General features: G+C 39.9%; 1 protein-coding gene across 1 annotated transcript in view; it reads right to left on the minus strand.

Annotated features, from left to right (window-relative positions):
* The window catches only part of Col28a1 (collagen type XXVIII alpha 1 chain), a 176,903-nt gene that overhangs the window by 83,601 nt on the left and 71,364 nt on the right, over positions 1-21,938 (minus strand). The window contains exons 17-23 of the mRNA XM_045160618.1: positions 20,472-20,540; positions 18,676-18,744; positions 9,036-9,107; positions 8,261-8,329; positions 5,407-5,478; positions 2,422-2,490; positions 1,706-1,774 (exon numbers count right to left, since the gene is read on the minus strand). Of these exons, the coding sequence (XP_045016553.1) occupies positions 1,706-1,774; positions 2,422-2,490; positions 5,407-5,478; positions 8,261-8,329; positions 9,036-9,107; positions 18,676-18,744; positions 20,472-20,540 (489 nt within the window). The remainder of the gene's footprint in view (positions 1-1,705; positions 1,775-2,421; positions 2,491-5,406; positions 5,479-8,260; positions 8,330-9,035; positions 9,108-18,675; positions 18,745-20,471; positions 20,541-21,938) is intronic.

The raw sequence follows: 21,938 nt of genomic DNA on the forward strand, positions 1-21,938 counted from the left end.
CCCCAAGATAATTTTTTTTTCCTTTTTATTTGCTTTATGTCAGGTCACAGCAATGAAAAAGGTAATAAATGTAGGAACTACCAAGGATCAAGAGTAGAGGCAGAGTTTTAATTTGGACTTCTCACAAAAGTTTTATAAATGGAGTTTTGCCACTTAGCCTTTCTGCATTAAATTTAAGAAAATGTCCTACAGAAGCAATTCACTGTGAACTATCTTATTCAACAGAAATTAACACAAAAATTAAAAGTGTGGTATTTTGAAATGGTCATAAGGACAGGTCTGGAAGTTCCTTGAAGTAGTATATAATATGGAATTAATGTGCCAAAACTTCCATCACACATTTAAGGGCATATAAAAGTATATGACCCTGCAAATACATAAAAACTAATGTATTGGGGAAGAATGGCAGAAATAATACCATTAGAGCCCAAATGATGAAAATAATTTTTGACTGAAGAGGCAAGCATCTTTAAATACTACCATCTACAATGCCCAATAACAACCAGTAGAAAACAGGTGGAGCTTATAAACTCAGGCAGCACTTCCTGCCACAAAGAGAAGGATAATTCAGAGAACATGTATAAATCATGGGTTGTGACCAGCCAGTTATCACACAATATGGAAATAGTCACATAAACATACTGAACAAGGTCATCATTATGGCTTGCATAGTAGGAAGTTGGCATCTATCCTTGAGTAATCTACCTAACCAGGGCCTTGGGAGACAGATGAACAATCAGTCCAGTTTGCCAGAGATTTTCCTAATTTTTGCCCTGACATGTCCCAAGAGCCCTAAATTATTGCAGGACCTTCACAGAGAACCACTCTAATTTGTATCCTGGGTGACAAGCTTTGAATTATATTTCATTTCAGTGATGACTCCAAGCATTTTTTAAAGTTGGAAAGTCACTGATTTATGAACTTGAGCCCTTTTCTGTAAATGACACAATTGGATAAAAAAGCATGTAATTTAAAGCATCAAATGGTCTAGTTACCAAGCACATAACCATAGAAGCTGTTTCTCTCTAGATAGATAGATAGATAGATAGATAGATAGATAGATAGATAGATAGATAGATAGATAGATAGATGATAGATAGATAGACAGATAAATAGATATGCATTGGTTATTCATTTTTCTTTTTAAAGGAAATGCTTCTCTATTTTTACAATTATCTTAGCAAGTAGAAACTTTATAAGTAGAAGGGTCAACTTATTAAATGATATAGTTTGGATGCTGAATGTGGAAGAGTTGGTCTCCTGCCCATCGTACACTAAGAGAACCTTCAGGAGGTGAGGTCTAGTGAGAGGATGCCAGGTCTTTGGAGGCATGCCCTTGAGGAGGGTATGGAGAACCTGGCCCAGCTCTGATCCATCTCTTGGCTTCTTGACTACTGTGAGGTAAACATGCCTCCTGCTTCACTTTCTCACATGGACATTTGTCCCAAAGCAACAGGATCAGATGTGCATGCACTGAAAACTGAGTTGAAATTAATCTTTCTTTCTTATAAGTTGACTGATGTAAGAAGTTTTCATAGTGACAGAAATCTAACACACTAAGCCTTTCTTCTTCTTTTTTCTTTTCTACTGCTAGGGATCAAATCTGAAGCTTTGCACATGCTACGCAAGCACACTGCTACTAGCTACATCCCCAGCCATGAGTCCACCTGCTCACATTCAGAAAGAGAGCATAAATAAAACATACCTTTGGTCCTCGAATAGCAATTCCAGGTTCCCCTTTAAGTCCTGGCATGCCGGGTCCTCCTCTATCTCCCTGTACATGTCAAATAATATTCACAGGCTCTTGATTACACAAGAATCTATAAGGGACATACAACAGCAGACTGCCTATCCACAAAGGACCTAACCTACCCATTTGAGAATTTGAGATAGTATACTCTTTTAACAAATTTGAGAATAAATTCAAATCCTAAATTAATAAAATCCATCAGTCAAAACTTCTGTATATGTTTGGGAAGCCACTGAATTAATATGGGGTAATTTAGACTGGAAAAGTTTAGATTTGAGAATGTCTATGGATCCTCTTAAGACTGAATGCAGTTTTTTTTTTTCCATCAGACTTTTCAATTATCAGTCCTAGTATCTTCTCCTGAACAAATGTAGAAAAAAAAAAAAGTCTTACCTTCATTAGAGTCTAGGGGATTGGGAGGAGAAGTGCTGGATAAAATAGCACACAGGAACATAAGCATAAAATTGGGCAGCTGTTCCTAACTCTGTGGTGTCTTTTGGTCTCCTTGTCTGTGAAATATTGGGATTGAGTAAGACTATCTCTTAGGTCCCTTCCAAAACTATTATAGTTCACCTGAACCATCATTGCTAATATGAAAACATATATACTCCCCCTACCCCCAGCTGTCAAAGATGCAAGTATGATAAAAACAAGTTCCCAAAAACATATACCTTTGGTCCAGATGGTCCAGGAATTGATGCTCCAGGCAACCCAAAAGGGCCCATAGTGCCTGGCTCGCCCTTGAAAAAAGCAAAATACCCATTACATTTCAAGCAGAGAAACCATATGTACAGATTACAGTAGGAAAAGAACAAAAATATCTGCAGATTTTAGAACTTTAAACCTGTTTCTATGAAAAGCAAAGATGAAAATAATTACAGCATACTTGTAAACTCCTGCTGAAGTTATTAGCCCATAAGATTTAAATACCCTTAAATAAATGGATTCAATTATTTCCTGAATGTCTGGAATTTTTATCTCTTGTGCATCTTTTTATTAGCTAATAAAGCTGAGGCAATCTACATCACTTGCATTTTGCATTGTATGTCAGGAAGAGAGAAATTTTGTATTCAATTACAATTGTCTTCAGCAAAACTTTAATAGTACATGTCTGATACATCAACTTTTTCTGTTTATTGCTTTTTTTAATTTTTTCATTTATTTTCATTTATTTATTTGAGAGCAACAGACAGAGAGAGAAAAAGGCAACTAGAGAGGGAGAGAGAATGGGCACTCCAGGGCCTCCAGCCACTGCAAATGAACTCCAGATGCATGCGCCCCCTTGTGCACCTGGCTAACATGGGACCTGGGGAATCGAGCCTCGAACCGGGATCCTTAGACTTTACAGGCAAGTGCCTAACCGCTAAGCCATCTCTCCAGCCCTATTGCTTTATTTTAATGAGCCATGATGTATCAATCTTCCATTGTACCAATCTTTTTAAAGAAACAATTTGTAACTTTTATTACAACAATCTGAATAGGAAAATTAAATCCATTCTCTTTTCTCCCTTCTCTATTTTATCTATTATAGGATTGCAACTACTCAAGAAGCAATGGGTAATTACTGTGTTTCACCTGAATCTATACTAGTGTTTCCCAAATTGGAATGCATATAGGAGTTAGAGTTTGGTAAATAGGCTGTACTAGGTTTCAAGCTCCAGAAATTGAGATTCCTTAGATCTAGAGACTGGGGCCCCAAGAATATGACTTTTTTATAAAGCACCTCTGGGGTTCTGATAGGTTTCATCACCACACTCTGAAGCAGCTCTTCTAAAGCAATTGTTAGTGTCCTTCACAAAAGGCTCAAGATGAGAATGGGGAATAAATATGAAAAATCAGAGCTTTATTTAAAATTTAAAATTTCCATGACTTAGATAAATTCCCTAGCATATATTAATATAAGTTTATGGAGAAAAAAATCATAAATGAAAATAAACAAATCTATGTTGGGATGTGGACAAAGTTTTTACCAGCAGGTGTTTGTAATCAAAGCTGTTTGAAAACTACTCTTCCAGAGTGTGGGGGAACTGCAACCCATGAGCCAAGCCCAGCCTCTGCTAGGTTATCAACAGCCTTGGGCTAAAAACAGTCTTCACGTTTTCAAACAGTTTAGTATAAGTACCTACATTTTTGAACAGTTTAGTATAAGTACCTACACAAGAATCTCAGTTTTCCTTCTTGGCCCACAAAGCTAAATTATGTACTATCCACCAAGAAGACAGACAGATAGAAAGAAAGAGGAGAAAGGAAGGAAGGAAGGAAGAAGGAAGAGAAGTAAAGCGAAAGAAAGAGTAGAGTAGAGACCTATTTCAGAGATTGAACTGTTCTGTACCTCTGCCTGCTCCTCTGAAATCTCATGTTTCTGGCTAATCCTTTCTCTGGCTGATTTATGTCTCCTAAAAACTCAGTAGCAATTGGGTCACCCCTACTTCTACCAGGAGGAACCCCACCATCCCACTTGTAGTTGGTGAGCCATGTTCATCTTCCCAACTCAGTTCTCTCCTGTGAGGATTCCCTAATGTAACCCACAAGCTGAGCACACAGCCTACTGGTTCCAAGTGCATGCCATGACATGTATGTGCCAATCTTTAAATCCACACCTGTAGGATAATGGCATATAGCAGACTCTGGCAAGAGATATAGCCATTGTCCACTAAATCCAGCAGTAATGAAGTTATGCATCTTGATTTATTTTGTTCTACTTTTAATAGGGACAATTACTTTTAAAATATGAAAATAATTATAGCATTCTCTTGCAGGCCAAGCCCTTGGATTAAAGCATGATTATGCTTCAAAATATAATAATTTGGCTGCATCTTTGAGAAAAATAAAGCCTATTTCAAAACACAGAGATGGGGTTGGAGATATGGCTTAGTGGTTAAGGTACATGCCTGCGAAGCTTTAAGGACATGAGTTTAATTCTCCAGGTCCCACATAAGCTGAATGCACATGGAGGCACATGCATCTGGAGTTCCTTTGCAGTGGCTAGAGGCCCTGGCATGCCCATTCTCTCTCTCTCTCTCTCTCTCTCTCTCCCATGTCAAATAAATAAATATGTTTAAAAAACACAGAGAGTAATTCCTATTTATTTATACTGATGTATTTCCTTTGTAGTGACAATTTTGCATGATATGCTTCATGAAACATCTGCAGAAGAGGGCACGCATTGGAGAAATGCAGGTTCCTGGATTCCTGCCCACATACTTACTAAATCCTGACCTTCGGGGACTCTGGAACAGGACCAAGATACCTGAATTTGTCCCAATTGACCCTGATACGAACCGATGGATACAATGAATCATTGTTCTACAGGACATACTGTTCTGTAGCAGCCCCTATCCTGTCAGTACCACTCTAGATGATGGAGAGCATATGTGCCATGATCCTACCTTCCTCACAGCTTCTCAACATTGAGTACTTTGACACACAGATTCACTCAGAAGCACAGATACCATGGTAGCAGTCACAAACACGCAATCTCTATGCTGTGCTAGTGATCTGAGAACACAGTGCTTCCTAAAGGTTGTTTTCTTTGAGAGGCTTGGTTCTTTTATTCATTGGGAAGGAAACAAGTAACCAAATTTAAAGAGAAGACTTAATATTCTATTAAGATCAGACCCAATTCCAAAATAGCAATGAGAACATAAGAAGCCTACCTTTGGCCCTTCTGGTCCTGCAAATCCCCTCTGTCCTTGATTTCCTTTGCTTCCTTTCTTTCCTTCATCACCCTAACAAAATAATTACAAAAACATTGACATCTTATTTAACACATGCTTCCCCAACCCAATAGTGACCATGTCAGAGCCAGACTCAATGAATGCCAACTTTGAAGGGATGTGCCTGGGCACAAGTTCACTGTGTAAGGTTGTTGTGCTGAAACCTGCTCAGTCTTTGATATGATAATTTAAAAATCTGAAAATGAGAACTTTTGTCTATTTGCAATTCTTTTGCACCCTTGGTTTATTAACATATGGTTCTGAGACATTCAGAGTCTCACCAAAGAGATGCTTTTTCATTCTATTTTTCAATTTTCATGCTATTTCAGTTGAAAAACATTAAAAGAGACATTTTTCAAATCACAGCCCTATTTCTTCATCTGTGTCTTGTTCATTTCTCAAAAAGAGGCCAATAATTTTGCTGCTAGGAAGATACTTAAGCATTAACCTAGAGCAGAACCAGCAACTTCCTCCTGACTGTTCCCAGCATGTTGTATTCAGAAGCCTTCTCCCTACCCCAGAAGAATTCTGCTACCTTCTAGGGAAGCTTCCTAACATTAGGATGCTTCCTTTCAACTAGGCTCCACTGTGAGGCACCGTATTTCCTGCATAATAAAGGAATCTCTCTTTGGGGTTTGCTAATTAAATAATTTAAACAATTGTAGTATAAATGACCAACTCATTTTCAGGCTTGAGTTTCAGAATCACCTGAACAGCTTGGTAGAGCACATATGTCCCAAGCCCATACCCACATCATTTTATGATTTAGTAGTGCTTCACTAGGGCATAATATTTTGCATGTTTAACATTCCCAGGTGATGCCATTGCTGTTGGCCCAGAAACTTCACCTTGATATACAGTGGACTGTATACTAATTCATCAGCAAGACGATGTTCTACCAAGAAGCGAGAGCCTCCCATGGAACCAAAAGAGACGTAACTAACTCCCCAGAGTCCACAGTAATTAAGAGCAAGGACATAGGTGACGAACCAGTTGAGTGTCCGAACACCACTTACTGTACCTTTCTTATTGCCAGGAGAAACAAATCATGGCTACACTATTTAGTTTCTTCCATTCCCCATCAAATTCAACTTAACTGACCTATGTCACCACAGGAGACACCAGGAGCACAGCCAAAGGCCATGAAGTGCCAGCACTGCCCCGAAGACTGTCCAGGCTATGTGACATACTCCTGTCACTCTTCTCCAGTGTCCTTCCACATGTATGTCACAGACCAACTTATAGCCACAGACCTAGTGGTCCCTGTTTGCTTTGTATTCTCCTTTTTTGTGGGTAGCATCAGCAAGGAAGCTCCCTTGCTTTCATCTGGAAACGCTTCCTCTTGGTTTCTCTCATACAACACTTAAGTGCTCATTTCTTTCTGGGCACTTTTTCGCCAGTGACCTCAAAACGTGAAGCCTAATCCGCAGTTCTCTTTCTCAAAGATACCATTCATTCTTACACCTTACTTATAAACTCCATGTATTCTAGAAAAAAATTAGCTACCCAGAGTATTATAGATCAATATTTCTAAATGTATATTTCTCATGTTGTTTTAAAAAAAAAAGTGTTTCTTAGCCAGGCGTGGTGGTGCACGCCTTTAATTCCAGCACTCTGGAGGCAGAGGTAGGAGGATTATCATGAGTTTGAGGTCACCCTGAAACTACATAGTGAATTCCAGGTCAGCCTGAGCTTGTGAGACCCTACCTTGAACCCTCCCCCCCCCAAAAAAAAAACGAAGTGATTCTTGTTGCCTTGTCTAAAAACATTGATCAAATATACAGGTGTGGTAGAGTAGGCCTTTAATGCCAGCACTTGGGAAGCAGAGGTAGGAGGATCACTTTGAGTATGAGGCCACCCTGAGACTACATACTGAATTTCAGGTCAGCCTGGGCTAGAGTGAGACCCTACTTGGAAAATACAAAAAAAAAGAAGAAGAAGAAGAAGAAGAATTGATAAAATGATTGAGATTCTATAAATATATTTAAATTTCAGTTTCCCACTTTAAAGATTAAAGCAATTTTAGTTAATATTTTCATAAGACAGACTACTTGGGCTATCAATTTATACTTTAATAGAATTACAAATAGAATACTAGTAAGCATACAGATTTTAGTTCCATTTGATTCACATATAAGATGTGAGCATTGATGATTGTATATAAAAATATAGGAACATTTAGTTCCCTCAAGGCTGTTGCTTATTTTACTACAGTTCTCATCTGATTGATGAATTTACATTTGACATAGTCTCATCTTGATATATACAAATGATATTCAACTATCATTTCTGGGGAGAATAATGTGACATTTTGACTTATATAATTAATTTATTTATTTGGTGCTGAGGATCTAAGCCACACCTTCACACATGCTTAGCACATACTCTATCACTGAGCTATGCATACAGTCCCCCAAATTTTCATCTAAGGAAGTGGTATGTCTCCTTATTGTGTAAGCTCCTATAAATATTTGAATAAAGATTATGGGCTTTCAAGTTTCAACAATGTGTCTTGAGGATTCTTTTCCTTCCTACATTTTCTTTAAATGTCAGTCTGACCATTTATTGAGAAAACATGTGTTGAATTCTGCTCTATACTGTATCTAATGATAGATGTTAGGAAAATAAAAATGAGTAACATACATTTGCTGTCTTCCAAAAGCTCATAAGGTAGGATCTATAATTTGAAGTGACATGTAAAGGCATTTGACATCACAAAAATAACAGTCACATTTCTCCTCAGTTCCTCTCTAGTGTCAGGACCAGAGTACAGCTGCCTCCCTCTTGCGCATACCTTGGAGCCAGGTTGTCCTTTCCCAGGTGGTCCTTCTGGGCCTCTGGTTCCTGGAAGCCCCGCTTCTCCCTGCAGGAGATGACACTCATGTCGCAGCTGTCTCCTTAGCATGTGTCACCCACCTCAACTCTGCTTAGATTCAGCTGAGAACTTACCCAAAAACAAAACAGACCAGACCTTCGTGCTATTCCCAAAATTAACTAGGAACTTTATCAATGAATAAATTAACATTAAACTCCAGTTTAACTACTGCAGCTGAAATATTGTGAAAAATTCCATCTTCTCAGCCCATTTCCAATGCACTGAACCCACTTTGCTTGGCTATTAACTCACATTTAGTAGATTTTTTTGAAAAGAGACTAGGCCTTCAGGTTCTCCATCTGCTGTTTTTCAGTACTTCTACTGAAGAATGAGTATGTCGAATGTCAGCTCAAATAATTCAGGACATCTTTACCCATAGCCTCACTTCCTAAATGCATTTACTCTCCTTTTGGAGGACAAAACTTGTTTTTATTTAAGTTTAAATTCATGCACTTTCTAGAAATCATGAAGGAATGAGGTTACTGGAAAACACCAAAACACCAGAGATAAGGCAGAGGGTGCTAGGCACTGCTTCTCCTGGACTTGGTGTTCTTTCTATCTGGGAGAAATGAAAAGGAATTTTTTTTTTCTTAATGATGCACTATGTACTGAATGGTTTAATGTGAGTCCCTGCAGGACAGAAGCCAATGTTTGGTCCCATAACTTGGACACTATATGAAATACATAGGGTTACCTTTTTCCCTGCTGCCCCATCTTCTCCAGGCACACCCGGTTGTCCTGGAAGTCCAACTGCACCTGGCTCCCCCTGGTGGATGAATCAAAATTTTATTTCTATGAAGTTTCATATTTATCAGTACACCTCTATTCTAAGGTACTTACAGTTGGATGCATTTTACTTTACTTGAGAAAAGATGATGACCTGAGAAATATAGTTAGTAATTCAACTATTTATGTTGCAGATGTTACCTAACCTCTCTGGGCCTCTTTTTTTTTATTTTATTACTATGGGCTGAATTGTGATTACCCCCAAAGTGACCTTAGTTGGAAATAGGGTCTTCATAGACTTAATCAAGCTAGGGTGAATGCTAATTCAGTATGACTGGTCTTTTGATAAAATAGGTAAAATGCCATGTGAAAACAAACACATGGGAAAAGTGTGAATAGACAAGAGACAGAGGCAGAGCAAAAGCAGAAGTAATGCAGCTACAAACCAGAGGGTACTGAGGATTGATGAGAATCTAAAAGAGGCAGAAATAATTCTTATAAGGTTTGGAAAAAGTATGGGGTATAGATTCCTTAATGTCAGACTTCTCACATCCAGAAATATAAGACAACAAATGTCTGTTTGATGAGGCCACACAGATTGTTACACTAGCTCTGGGAAACTATTATAAAAGTGAAATGGAGGCTAGAGAGATGGTTTAGTGGTTAAGGGGTTTGCCTGCAAAGCCTGGGGATCCAAGTTCAATTCCCCAGAACCCATGTAAGCCAGATGCACATGGTGGCACATGAATCTAGAGTTTATTTGCAGTGGTTGGCGGCCTTTGTGCACCAGTTCTCTCTCTCTCTCTCCCTCCCTCTAATAAATGAATAAATAAATAAATAAATAAAAAGTGAAGTGAGTACCAGGCGTGCTGGCACATGCCTTTAATCCCAGCACTTGGGAGGCAGAGGTAGGAGGATCACCATGAGTTTAAGACCACCCTGAGACTACCACCAAATGAATTCCACATCAGCCTGGGCTAGAGCGAGACCCTACCTTGAAACCCCTCCCAAAAAAAATGAGGTGAGAAATTTGGAACTTAACAGTACAACCAGCTCCAATATTCAATAATTTTATTTGCCTTTCAGATAATTTGTGACTTATAATAACAAGTCACTTAAATCATTCATTACAATATGCATGCATCTTTCAAATATTATAGAAGGGTTCTTACTACAAGAAGTTGAATTAATTTAACATCATTTCAACTAACCTTGAAGTTGAAATTGAATTTATTTAAACACATTTAAATGAACCAAAAGTTAATGAGTGAAAAAAAGCACAGTAATCCCAAAAAGAAGTAGAAATATTATAAACTTGAAAAAATAACCAAAAAGCTAAAGCCAGGCGTGGTGGCACACGCCTTTAATCCCAGCACTCAGGAGGCAGAAGTAAGAGGATCGCCATGAGTTCAAGGTCATCTTGAGACTACACAGTGAATTCCAGGTCAGTCTGGGCTAAAGTGAGACCCTACCTTGAGAAAACAAAACAAAACAGGGCTGGAGAGATTGCTTAGTGGTTAAGCACTTGCCTGTGTAGCCTAAGGACCCCAGTTCAAGGCTTGAGTCTCCAGGACCCACTTTAGCCAGATGCACAAGGGGGCTCATGCATCTGGAGTTCATTTGCAGTGGCTTGAGGCCCTGGCTCACCCATTCCCTCTCTATTTATCTGCCTCTCTTTGTGTCTGTCACCCTCAAATAAATAAATAAATAAATTTAAAACAACAAAAAAAAAAAAAAAAAAAAAAACACCCTAAAGCCAGGCATGGTGGCAGCTATAATACCAGTACTTGGTAGGCAGAGGTAGGAGGATTGCCATAAGTTCAAGGCAAGCCTGAGACTATAGAGTGAGTTTTAGGTCAGCCTGGGCTAGACTGGCACACTACCTGGAAAAAGATGTAACAAGACTAAATCTTGAAAATAAAAGGGAAAAGAAAAATGAAATTACAAGGTAATAAAACAGTGTTAAGAATGACTAATATCTGGGCTGGAGAGACGACTTAGTGGTTAAGGTGTTTTTCTGCAAAGTCAAAGAGCCCAGTTGGATTCCCTAGGGCCTATGTAAGCCAGATGCACAAGGTGGTGCACCTTGTGCATGCATCTGGAGTTCATTTGCAGTGGCCAAAGGCCCCAGTGTGCCCATTCTCTCTATCTGCCTCTTCTCTCTCTCTCTGAAATAAATATATTAAAATAAAATAAAAAGGATGACTATTATAGTCAAAGAAAAGTCACCACAAAGAGTATTAGAAATGAAAGGGTGCTATTACTATACACAAAAATCAGTACGTATGGGCCTGTGAGCTGGGACCATGTGAGGTGCCAGGGTGTTTGAAGCCTGTGGCTCAGACCAGAAGGCAGTGAGAAACAAGGACAACCAAAATCTATCAAGACAAGAATAGATCACTGACTCCCTGGCAGGCGACAAAGCACTTCTCACACATCAGTCAGGGTCCAGGTGAAACCACAGAGGAATTGGCAAAATGAGCAAGAGTGCTGCTTCCATGGCGAGCCTGACAACCTATGCCAGAGTGATGAAGACAGACACTGAGGATAGTCAAAAACGTACCAAGGCAGAAATCCAGAAACACCTGAGAGCTCAACACTAAAACAGACTTAAAACACACCCACCATGGCTCAGGGAATTTTGCAGAAGAGGGGGCGGAAAGAATGTCAGAGCCACAGAGGGGAAGGGAATGTCCAGAGGCATTGAACCCTGCCCACCACCCCCACCACCAACACACACAATGACTGACTTCTGCTCTCACAAATCATATAACCCACAACTCCATGGTGAATACCAGCAGTCCCACTAAGGAGGCCCTCAGTGGGATGGGCACTTGGAGGAGGGAAATGATGTACTAACATATGATGTGTCCAGAAAAGTTCCTATTTAATTAAAAAAAATCAACATGTCAAATAAATGCATGGTAAACATTAATAAATGCATACTAAAAACAAATTCTAAGAGTGATAAACCAAACCAAGTTAGTCAACAGCATTAAATCAGTGACTTGCATGGTGGCACACGCCCTTAATCCCAGCATTAGGGAGGCACAGGTAGAAAGATCACTGTTAATTTGAGGCCAGTCTGAGATTACTAGTTAATTCCAGGTCAGCCTGGGCTAGAGTGAGATCTTACCTTGAAAAAGAATCAGTGATTTGGGCTGGAGAGATTGCTTAGTGGTTAAGGCACTTGCCTGAAAAGCCAAAGGACCTTGGTTCAATTCCCCAGGACCCACATAAGCCAGATGCACAAGGTGACCCATGTATCTGTAGATCATTTGCAGTGGCTGGAAGCCCCAGCAGGCCCATTCTCTCTCTCTCTCTCAAATAAATAAAAACAAAATATTTTTTAAAAGAATCAGTGAGCCAGGTGTGGTGGCACATGTCTTTAATTCCAGCACTGTGGAGGCAGAGGTAGAAGGATCACTGTGAGTTCAAGGCCACCCTGAGACTACATAGTGAAATTCATGTTAGCCTGGGCCAGAGTGAGACCCTACCTCAAAAAAACAAACAACAAAAAAAGAATCAGTGATTTAAAGTCTCTAACATCACAAAATTCTCATTGATTCTATAGTAAAATCTTACCAAACTTTGAAAATTTTAAGAACAGTCTCTATTCTATATAAATATTTCTGAAACATAAAAGGGAAAAAAATCTATCCAATTTGGTTTAATCTAGCCATTTCACTACTAGGTGCGTATTCAAGAAAAATGAAAATAAAGATCCATACAAAGACATGTAAACCAATGATCAAATTAACTTTACTAGCACTATCCAAGCCTGGGAACAACCAATATCTCTATCACCAGGCAAATGGGTAAGTAAATTGGAATATATCTAGGCAATGGAAGGCTTAACATAAAATAACATCTTTAGAAACCTACCAGGAGAACAGCTAAAGGTCCAATAAGACATTAAAAAAAAAAAAAAAAAACTATTCAAGCCAGGCATGGTGGTACACACCTTTTATCCTAGCACTTGGGATGCAGAGGTACGAGGATTGGCATGAGTTTGAAGCTACTCGGAGGCTAATAGTGAATTCCAGGTCAGCCTGAGCTAGAGTGAGACACTACCTTAAAAATAAAACAAAGCTGGCCATGGTGGTGCATGCCTTTAATCCCAGCACTGAGGAGGCAAAGATAGGAGAAGCGCCATAAATTCAAGGCCACTCTGGGACTACAGAGTGAATTCCAGGTTCAGGTCAGCCTGGACTAGAGTGAACCCTACCCTAAAAAACAGAAAACAAAAATAAAATAAAATGAAACAAAAGTATTCATTTAGTCATCATAGAATAAAATTAAAACTATTAACTTCTTTTCTTAAGAACATATTTTATATGGTTATGTCATGTGTTGGTACCATCTTTTCAAACCCCCTCTCTGCCTCCATTCCACTGGGGGCCCTCCTCATGCTGATATTCTCCATGAGTTATGGGTTATGCATTGTGGGAGCAGCAGTCAGTTATTGGGGAAGGCAATGTCTCTGGCTAAAACATCCCAACCAGTGACTCTTACAATCTTTCTACCCCCTCCTCTGCAAAATTCCCTGAGCCATAGTGGGTGTGTTTTAAGTGTACTTCAGTGATGGGCTCTCAGGAGCCTCTGGATTTCTGTTGTGATATGTGTCAAGTATCCTCAGTGTCTGTCTCCTCCACCCTGTTGCTGATTGTTAGGCTCACCATGGAAGTGAAAGGCCCAAGAATTCAGAAGCCCAGAAATACTATCACGCTCCAAAGGGAGCTTAAGCGGGCCCCTGCATACCTCAAACTCCAGGCTTTACTCTCTGTTGAAAGCAAGTAAAAAATCCCTCTTCTCATTATATCAGAGCCCGCTCCTAATATAAAACTAGGTAAAAAGGGCATGAGATAGCCCTCAAGGATGGGAAATGAATAATAAAGTGAACCACTTATTTGGTTTCTGTAAATAGCCTGCACCATAAGCCTTAGTAGCCCGCACCATAAGCCGTAGCAGCCTGCCTCAGACCACCAAGGTCATAGGAGACTGATCCACACTCTGCTACCCCCACCCAAGGACCTGCACAAATGCTGACCTCCAAGGTCATAGGAGACTGATACCACACTCTGCTACTCCCACCCAAGGACCTGCGCAAATGCTGACCACGAAGGTCATAGGAGACTGATTGGTCTAATGCACAGGCTTTGTTAGAAACCCTATAAAAACTGTCCCATTCCTGCATTCAGGGCTCTGCAGTCCTCTACCCCTGTGCGGTGTACGACTGTGGGCCCCAGCGCGCTTGGAATAAAATCCTCTTGCAGTTTGCATCAAGACCGCTTCTCGTGAGTGATTTGGGGTGTCGCCATATCCGGGCAGAGCGTGGGGTCCTTGTTTTGGGGGTCTTATAGAAGCAGCACTCTTGCTTGTCTCCCTAATTCTTCTGTAGTTTTACCTGGACCTTGACAGGAAGGTGAAGGGTTTTTTAATCTCCTCAGGTCTCACTACCTTCAAGGGCTCTGGCCTACTCATTCTGCTCACGCACCTTACAGGACTTGAGGAGTCAGGAGCCAGCATTCAGGAAGCTCAGGAAGCCAGAGCAAAAGGCTTACTTCCGCAGCATGCATGCTGGGTTCTAAGTTTTTTTTTTTTATTATTATTACTACATATGTGTGTGTGTGTGTGTTACTGTGTGTGTACTTTTGTGTGTGAAACAGGTGAGTGTTTGCCATGGTGTATGTGTGGAGGTCAGAGGACAATCCTGAGTATTGGTTCTCATCCTCCAACTTGCTTGAGACGGAGTCTCTTATTGTTCACTGTTGCAAACACTGGGTTAGCTGGTAACTTGTGGGATTTTCCTCTCTCTGCCCGTTCTCTTGCCATAAGTGAACTGTGGGGTTTGAATGAGATATTCCCAATAGCCTCACATGTTTTTCTTAATGCCTGATTCCCAGGTGGTGGCAGTTTGGAAAGTGGAGCTGTACTGGAGATGTGCTCCTGGGGGCTGGCCTTAGTGTGTTATAGCCCAGCTTCTTCCTTGCCGGGGTTCAGCTCACTCTTGCTGCCTTTCTGTCAACTGCTGTGACAAGACATGATGCCCAGCCTCTGCTCTACCATCATTTTCCTGCCATGAGGAAGCTTCCCCTTGAGACTGTAAGCCCAAAGAAACCCTCAGCTCTCTTGGTCATGTGGATTGTCCCAGTGACTGAAGGTAAGCACAGCACAGACAGTCCCCATTGTGTCCAGATTTTATATGAGTTCTGGGAGCTGATTCAGGTATTCACACTTGTACAGTGTGTTACCCACTGAGTTGTTGTCCAGCCTCAGAATTTATTTCACTGATATTCTAGCCCTACTTCTATCTATCTTATACAAGTTAGAGAAAGTTATAGTTTGACATACACCAAAGGAAACACAGAATGGTAAACTGTTGGCAAAAGCAAGACATGAGAAGTAAGTTAAGTATCATCAAAGGAAAAAACATAAAATGGCATATTTTCAGACCACAGAAAATTATAAAACAATTAGGATAAATGAAAGGCTTACAAAAACATGAATAAAATCTAATTCTGAACATAAATACTTTACAAAAAAATAACATTATATATTGTTCAAGAATAAAAAAAGAAATATATAGGTTATATAAAAACCATGGGGAATCATAAAAAAAACTTTGAAGGTATGATAAACACCAAAGTAGTGATGATGACTTTGTCTGGAGAAGGAAGAGAGAGTATAAGATTTCAGAAAACAGGGCTGGAGAGATGGCTTAGTGATTAAGGCTCTTGCCTGCAAAGCCAAAGGACCCAGGTTCAATCCCCCAAGTACCCACATAAACTAGATGCACAAGGGGGTGCACACATCTGGAGTTCATTTGCAATGGCTAGAGGCCCTTTGTGCCTATTCGCTCCCCTCCTCCCCCTGCCTATTTCTATATATATCTCTCTCAAATAAATAAATAAAAATAAAATATTTTTTAAAAGATTCTCTAACAAACAAGCCAGGGCCTCCCAGCTATATGCCTAGTACCTCTTAAAAAAAATAAAATCCCCAGGTGATATGGCAAAATGCTAACATTTATGGCTTGGGAAATATCTCAGTAAGTAAGAGCACTCACTACACAAACACGAGGGCCTAAAAGGAGATGATTCACTTTAAAGATTCCCTAGCATCCACATAAATAGCTGGGTGTGGTCATGCATGCCTAGCATCTCTCCCACGGGAGTGGAGACAGAAGAATCACTGGGGCTCACTGGTCAGCCAGTCTGACTGAAAATGGCCACTCAAGAGAAAGCCAGTACCCAGACAGTTAGCTCATCTAGTGCTAGATGGTGCTACATGAGCGACTGGGGGAAAATGACCAACATCTGTCTAAGTAACTTGTGATCTAAGCTACTCAGCAGCAAATAACCTGGCATGATGCTCACAAAAGTGCAGTGGTGGCACGCAGCCATGGTGGGTAGCCAACTGTTCTTGGATTGGCTAACAGATAGGCACAGTGGAACAGAACCCATAGCTGGAACTGGGACACAAGTCAGAATCATATCCAAAAAATGAATGTGCTCTCTAATATCACCAATATTGGGCTACAAGAGGGCCTACACCTATTAAATTCCCTCAAAACTAATAGTGGCTATCCCAATTTTCCAGTGCTGACTTCACTCTCTGTTGGAGAATCTGCTTCTCTTTTCAGATGAGGAGAGAATCAGTCCATCATACCTCACCAGGGCCCCAGCTGAAACCAGGAGTAACTGGGGAAATGCGTCAAAATGCTGCTCTCTTGGTGAACCTGGTACCAGAACAGGGGTGAAGAAGATTGGCACAGAGAACACTCAACTCCTACCAAACCAGATATCCAGAGACACAGAGGCTTCCAAGACCTCTTCACTAAAGTAGACCTAAAACGAACCCAGCATGGCTTAGGGAAATTCACGCAAGAGACAGCGGAAAGATTGTTAGAGCCACAAGTTGGGACATTATGCACAGAGACATTGCCTCTTCCCCATAACTGATGGCTACCCCCACAATGTGTGACGCACAATCTCCATGGGGATAATCGGCACCCCCAACAAGGAGGATCCCTTTGGAGGGAAGGACAGGGAGGAGGGTAAGGATGGTACCAACATGTGTTGTTTACATAGAGTATATACATAACTACTAAAGAAAAACGGTCACTCCAGGTTCAGTGATAGATGCAATCCCCAGGAAACATGTGGATGAGTGAAAGGAGAGGGCACCTGACATGCTCCTCTGGCCTTCTCACATGTGCACATGGACATCTGTACCTAAGTACTACACCACACACAGAGATCACAGCACACATGTGCAGAAAAAGTTCTACCACTTAATAAACCTTGGCTGTGGAATACATAGCATGTACCCTTGGCACTATTAAATATACTGTTGAGGGCTAGAGAGCTGGCTTAGTGGTCAAGAAACTCACCAGCAAAGCCTAAGAACCCAGGTTCTATTCTCCAGATCCCACATAAGCCTGATGCACATGGTGGCACATGCATCTAGAGTTTGTTTGCAGTGACTAGAAGGCTCTCTCGTGTCCATTCTCTTTCTCTCTCTTTCCTTCTCACTCTCTAATAAGTAAATAAAAAAATATTTAAAAACATACTGGTGAGTATATTTGTAATATTTTATTTTTTAAAGTGAGAGAAACAAGATTAACTGGAAAAACTGGGATTTGGTAGTCTAACTTCTGAGCCTCAACATATTATAGCTTGTCTCTGTAAAACTGACATACAAATTACATAGCATATTGTAAATGTGTATGCAAATATGTATCCATAAGCATATGTATGTACACATTCTTCATCTTGGCACTTAGCCTATTATATATCACATTAAAATCATGTAAAATATCAGCCATTCCTGCTTTGTTAACCCATTATTATACTTTATAATTATATCTTTACATATAAGTATATATGTGTGTATAGATATATATATATAGTATATATGGTATATATTTCTAGGCCTGGATATTACCTATTCTTCTTTTTAAATACATTTTATATGTTTACTTATCAGAGAGAGAGAGAGAAAGGCAGGCAGAGAGAGAGAGAATGAGTGCACCAGGGCCTCCAGCCACTGTAAATGAACTCTAGACACATGCTCCCCCTTGTGCATCTGGCTTACATGGGTCCTGGGGAATAGAATCTGGGTCCTTTGGCTTTGCAGGCAGATGCCTTAAGTACTAAGCCATCTTCTCAAGCCCACATATTCTTCTAATATCCAAATACTTGTAAGAATATTAACAATGATAGAAAAACAAGGGTGAAATGCTCAGCCTGGCTCACCAAAGACTACATCCATTCAGTATGAGTTACAGAAATTAGAAGGCTGCATCAAGAATTCATTCATCCTTTCAGTAGTATTTATTGAAAACCCATCATGTTCCAATACTGAGCATTCAACAGAAAGAAGATAAATAAGGCCCCTGCCCTTCCCAGTGCTTATTTTGGAGCAGCTCTGTCCAATAGGAACATCAAACAGGCCGTGCATGTCATTATCCCTTTCCTAGAAGCCACATTTAAGAGAAACAAGTTATATATAGTCAGGTAACATATGCATGCTCTGCATTTGGATGTAAAGGAAACCTTACATTACATTATCTTAATTGCATCTGAACAGCATGACTCACTCACCTTTGGACCCTGTACTCCAACTCCCACTGGTCCTCTAGGTCCTGTAGGTCCCACCTGGCCTACTTCTCCCTAATAAAGAAGGAATATTTGAATATTGCAGCAAGATCAAAGTGATCCTGCTTTTGACCTCCTAGGAGTTATATCAACAAAGTGAGATAAACAGTTGTATATGCTAAATCATGAATTCATATGTATGTTTATACATATTTATTTGCATATATATATATATATATACACATATATATGACTTAAGTCATTTCAGTTACATCGACTTTCCACTGTATTTCATATATATGTAGACATACATACGTACACATACATACACACATACACACACACACACACATATATATATACACACACATACATACACATACATATGCAGTTATGCAACAAAGCAACTACACAGACCCACAAGAAGCCATGGTGACTGCTGACCAAGAAATATCATATCATAAGCTAGGCTGGAGAGATAACACTTAAGACACCTGCCTGCAAAGCCATACACCTGGGTTTGACTTCCCAGTACCCACATAAGGCCAGATGTACAAAGTATCACATGAATCTGGAGTTCATCTGTAAAGGCTAGAGACCCTGGAATGCCCATTATGTCTCTGTGTTGCTCTCTCTGTCATTTATTCTCTCTCTGCATGCAAATAAACAAATAAATAAAAATTTAAATGTCTCTCTTTAAAAAATAAAGGGAAAGACTCGAACTTGGAATGATGACACCCAAAGCAAAACCTCAAAGACCAGGTATGGTAGTGCACACCTGCAATCCTAGCATTTGGGAGGCACAGGCAGGTGGATCCTAAATTGGAGACTATCCTGGGCTACATAATGAGTGTCTGCAATAAAAAGACAAATACCTAAGCAAATAGAAAAATCTAAAAGGGCAGCAATGGTTGATTGTTGAGATGCTTGCTATTCATGAGGGAGTGTGTTCCAGGTGAGCATCTCTGAGAAGCAGACTTATTTATAACAGTGAACAGTGATTATTTGAAGTAGTACTTCAGGTAGCTAATTAAGTGTTATATCTCTTCTCAAGGGATTAGTAATCAAAGAATGAGTGTCATGCTTCTCCTCAAGGGATTAGTAATAGTTCTAATTTATGGGATAATTTGATTCCAACGTTCACTGAAATTTTTTACTTGCTAGGTCATTTCTGACTCCCACATTGAGTGTTTGCGTAGTTGGACCTACTATGGGAGTGCTTGTGAGAATGCAAACTCTCCAACCCAGAGTCCTGCGACCACTAGTTGCCACTACTTTTATTGCTAGAATTGGTTCTCACAAGTAAAATTAGAAATAAAAAGACAATAATGAGTAGAGCTTATGTAAACAAAAGCTTCTTAAAACAAGGAGAATATATATTACATTTTTCATGTTCAATTCCCAGTTCCTTTTAACATTTTATTTATTTTTATTTTTATTTGTTTATTAGAGAAAGAGAATGGGCATGCCAGGGCCTCTAGCCACTGTAAACAAATTCCAGATGCTTACGCAGGTTCTGGGGAGTTAAACCTAATTCCTTAGGCTACTCAAGGAAGCACCTTAGCCACTAAGCAATCTCTCTAGCCATATTACATTTTCTCTTTTTTTTTGTCTTTTTTTTATTAATTAGTTTTGTATTCAGCAAATACAGTCAGTTTGGTACCATTATTAGGCTCATCCATAGAGAACTTGGATTTTGTAGTTAATTCTACCTGTTCTCTTCCAAAAACATGGAACATTGACCAGAAAATAACAACTAAACAGTAATATATAATAACCTCTGCTCTCATTTAGAAAGTTACCTTGGAACCAGGTGAGCCCTGTCCTGGGGGTCCTTGTGGACCAGGTGGACCAACAGGACCTTGAATCCCCTTTAAAATTAAAAAAAAATGGTATTAATGAAATTAAGAAGATATTTGCAGAATAGTTTCAAGTCTTCTAGAGGGAAAATTCAGCTCTCTGGAACAGATTGCCCATGCTACACATCCATTTGTTGAATGGAGTACCAGGGCTTCTAGGTGAGCCCCAATGTCAATTTCCTCCTTCTTCCATAGTAAGAGAAATTTTCCTTGATTACATGGATACCTGGAATAAAAAATATATTTCCCAGTTCCTGGTGCAGCCAGGTGTGACTGTATGGTCTAGATCCTGGCCAATGGGATGTGGATGGAAGCGATGTGTGTAAATTTCTGGTTGATGGTAAAGAAAGAGGTATTCATGATCCTCCCCTTCTCCTCTTCCCTTGCAGATGGAGTAAAGCCATGTGGTGATCCTGGGTCATATAGGTGGGAAAGCCCATCAGGGAGGCAGGCTAAGAGGAACCCTTGACTCTGATGAACACAGCCATGGCCCCAGCTCAGAATAAATATTCAGTACAAAAAGTAAAATTCCGTATCTCTGGCACATGCATAAAAACCTACTGGAGGGCTGGAGATATGGCTTAGTAGTTAAGGCACATCTGTAAAGCCAAAGGATCCAGGTTCAGTTCCCTAGGACCTACATAAGAAGGTAGAAACACAAAGTGGCACATGTGTCTAGAGTTCGTTTGTAGTCCTGGAGACCCCTTTCTTTCTTTCTTTCTTTCTTTCTTTCTTTCTTTCTTTCTTTCTTTCTTTCTTTTCTTTTCTTTTCTTTTCTTTCTTTCTTTTTCCCTCTCTCTTTCTCTCTATCAAGTAAATAAATAAAAATTTTAAAAATATTTTTTAAAAACTAGTGGAACCTAATGATACATGTCAATGTGTTAAAATAAAGGTTTGGCCTAGAGTGTGAGAAGCACTAGCCAGCAGATACCAAAATGAAGCATGTAACATTTGATGCATTGGTTTATTGTAAGCAAAACAGGGTAGAGGGAGATAACACAATTTTTTTGCTAGAGAAAGTGGACTAGATTATAAGGAGTTTTCTTTGAGGAAAATTGAGCTGCTTCATTCTTTACTATGGTTTAGAAGGAGGAGTTCAGTGATTTTGGTTTGAAGGACACAAAGTACTAGTGTTTAACACACCCAAGAAAGCTAAAATGGCTTATGTTAGCTCAAAAATGCAAGGTTGAGATCAGCCTGTGCATCTAGACTTTGTCAGAGTAAAGGCATATGAGATTTTCCTGTTGCTCTGTTGACGAGCTACAGGCCTGCTATAAGACAGAGGTAGCCTAGAACTATTTTGGATCTTAGAAGGGCAAGAGAACTGCAGTGGAGATAAGAAAGCCCCAGAGGAAGCAGAGGGTAGTTGGCACTGCAGCTGAAGGAAGAACCTTTCCTGCACATCCTAGA

This window comes from Jaculus jaculus, chromosome 10, assembly GCF_020740685.1.
Source record: "Jaculus jaculus isolate mJacJac1 chromosome 10, mJacJac1.mat.Y.cur, whole genome shotgun sequence".
NCBI lineage: Eukaryota > Metazoa > Chordata > Mammalia > Rodentia > Dipodidae > Jaculus > Jaculus jaculus.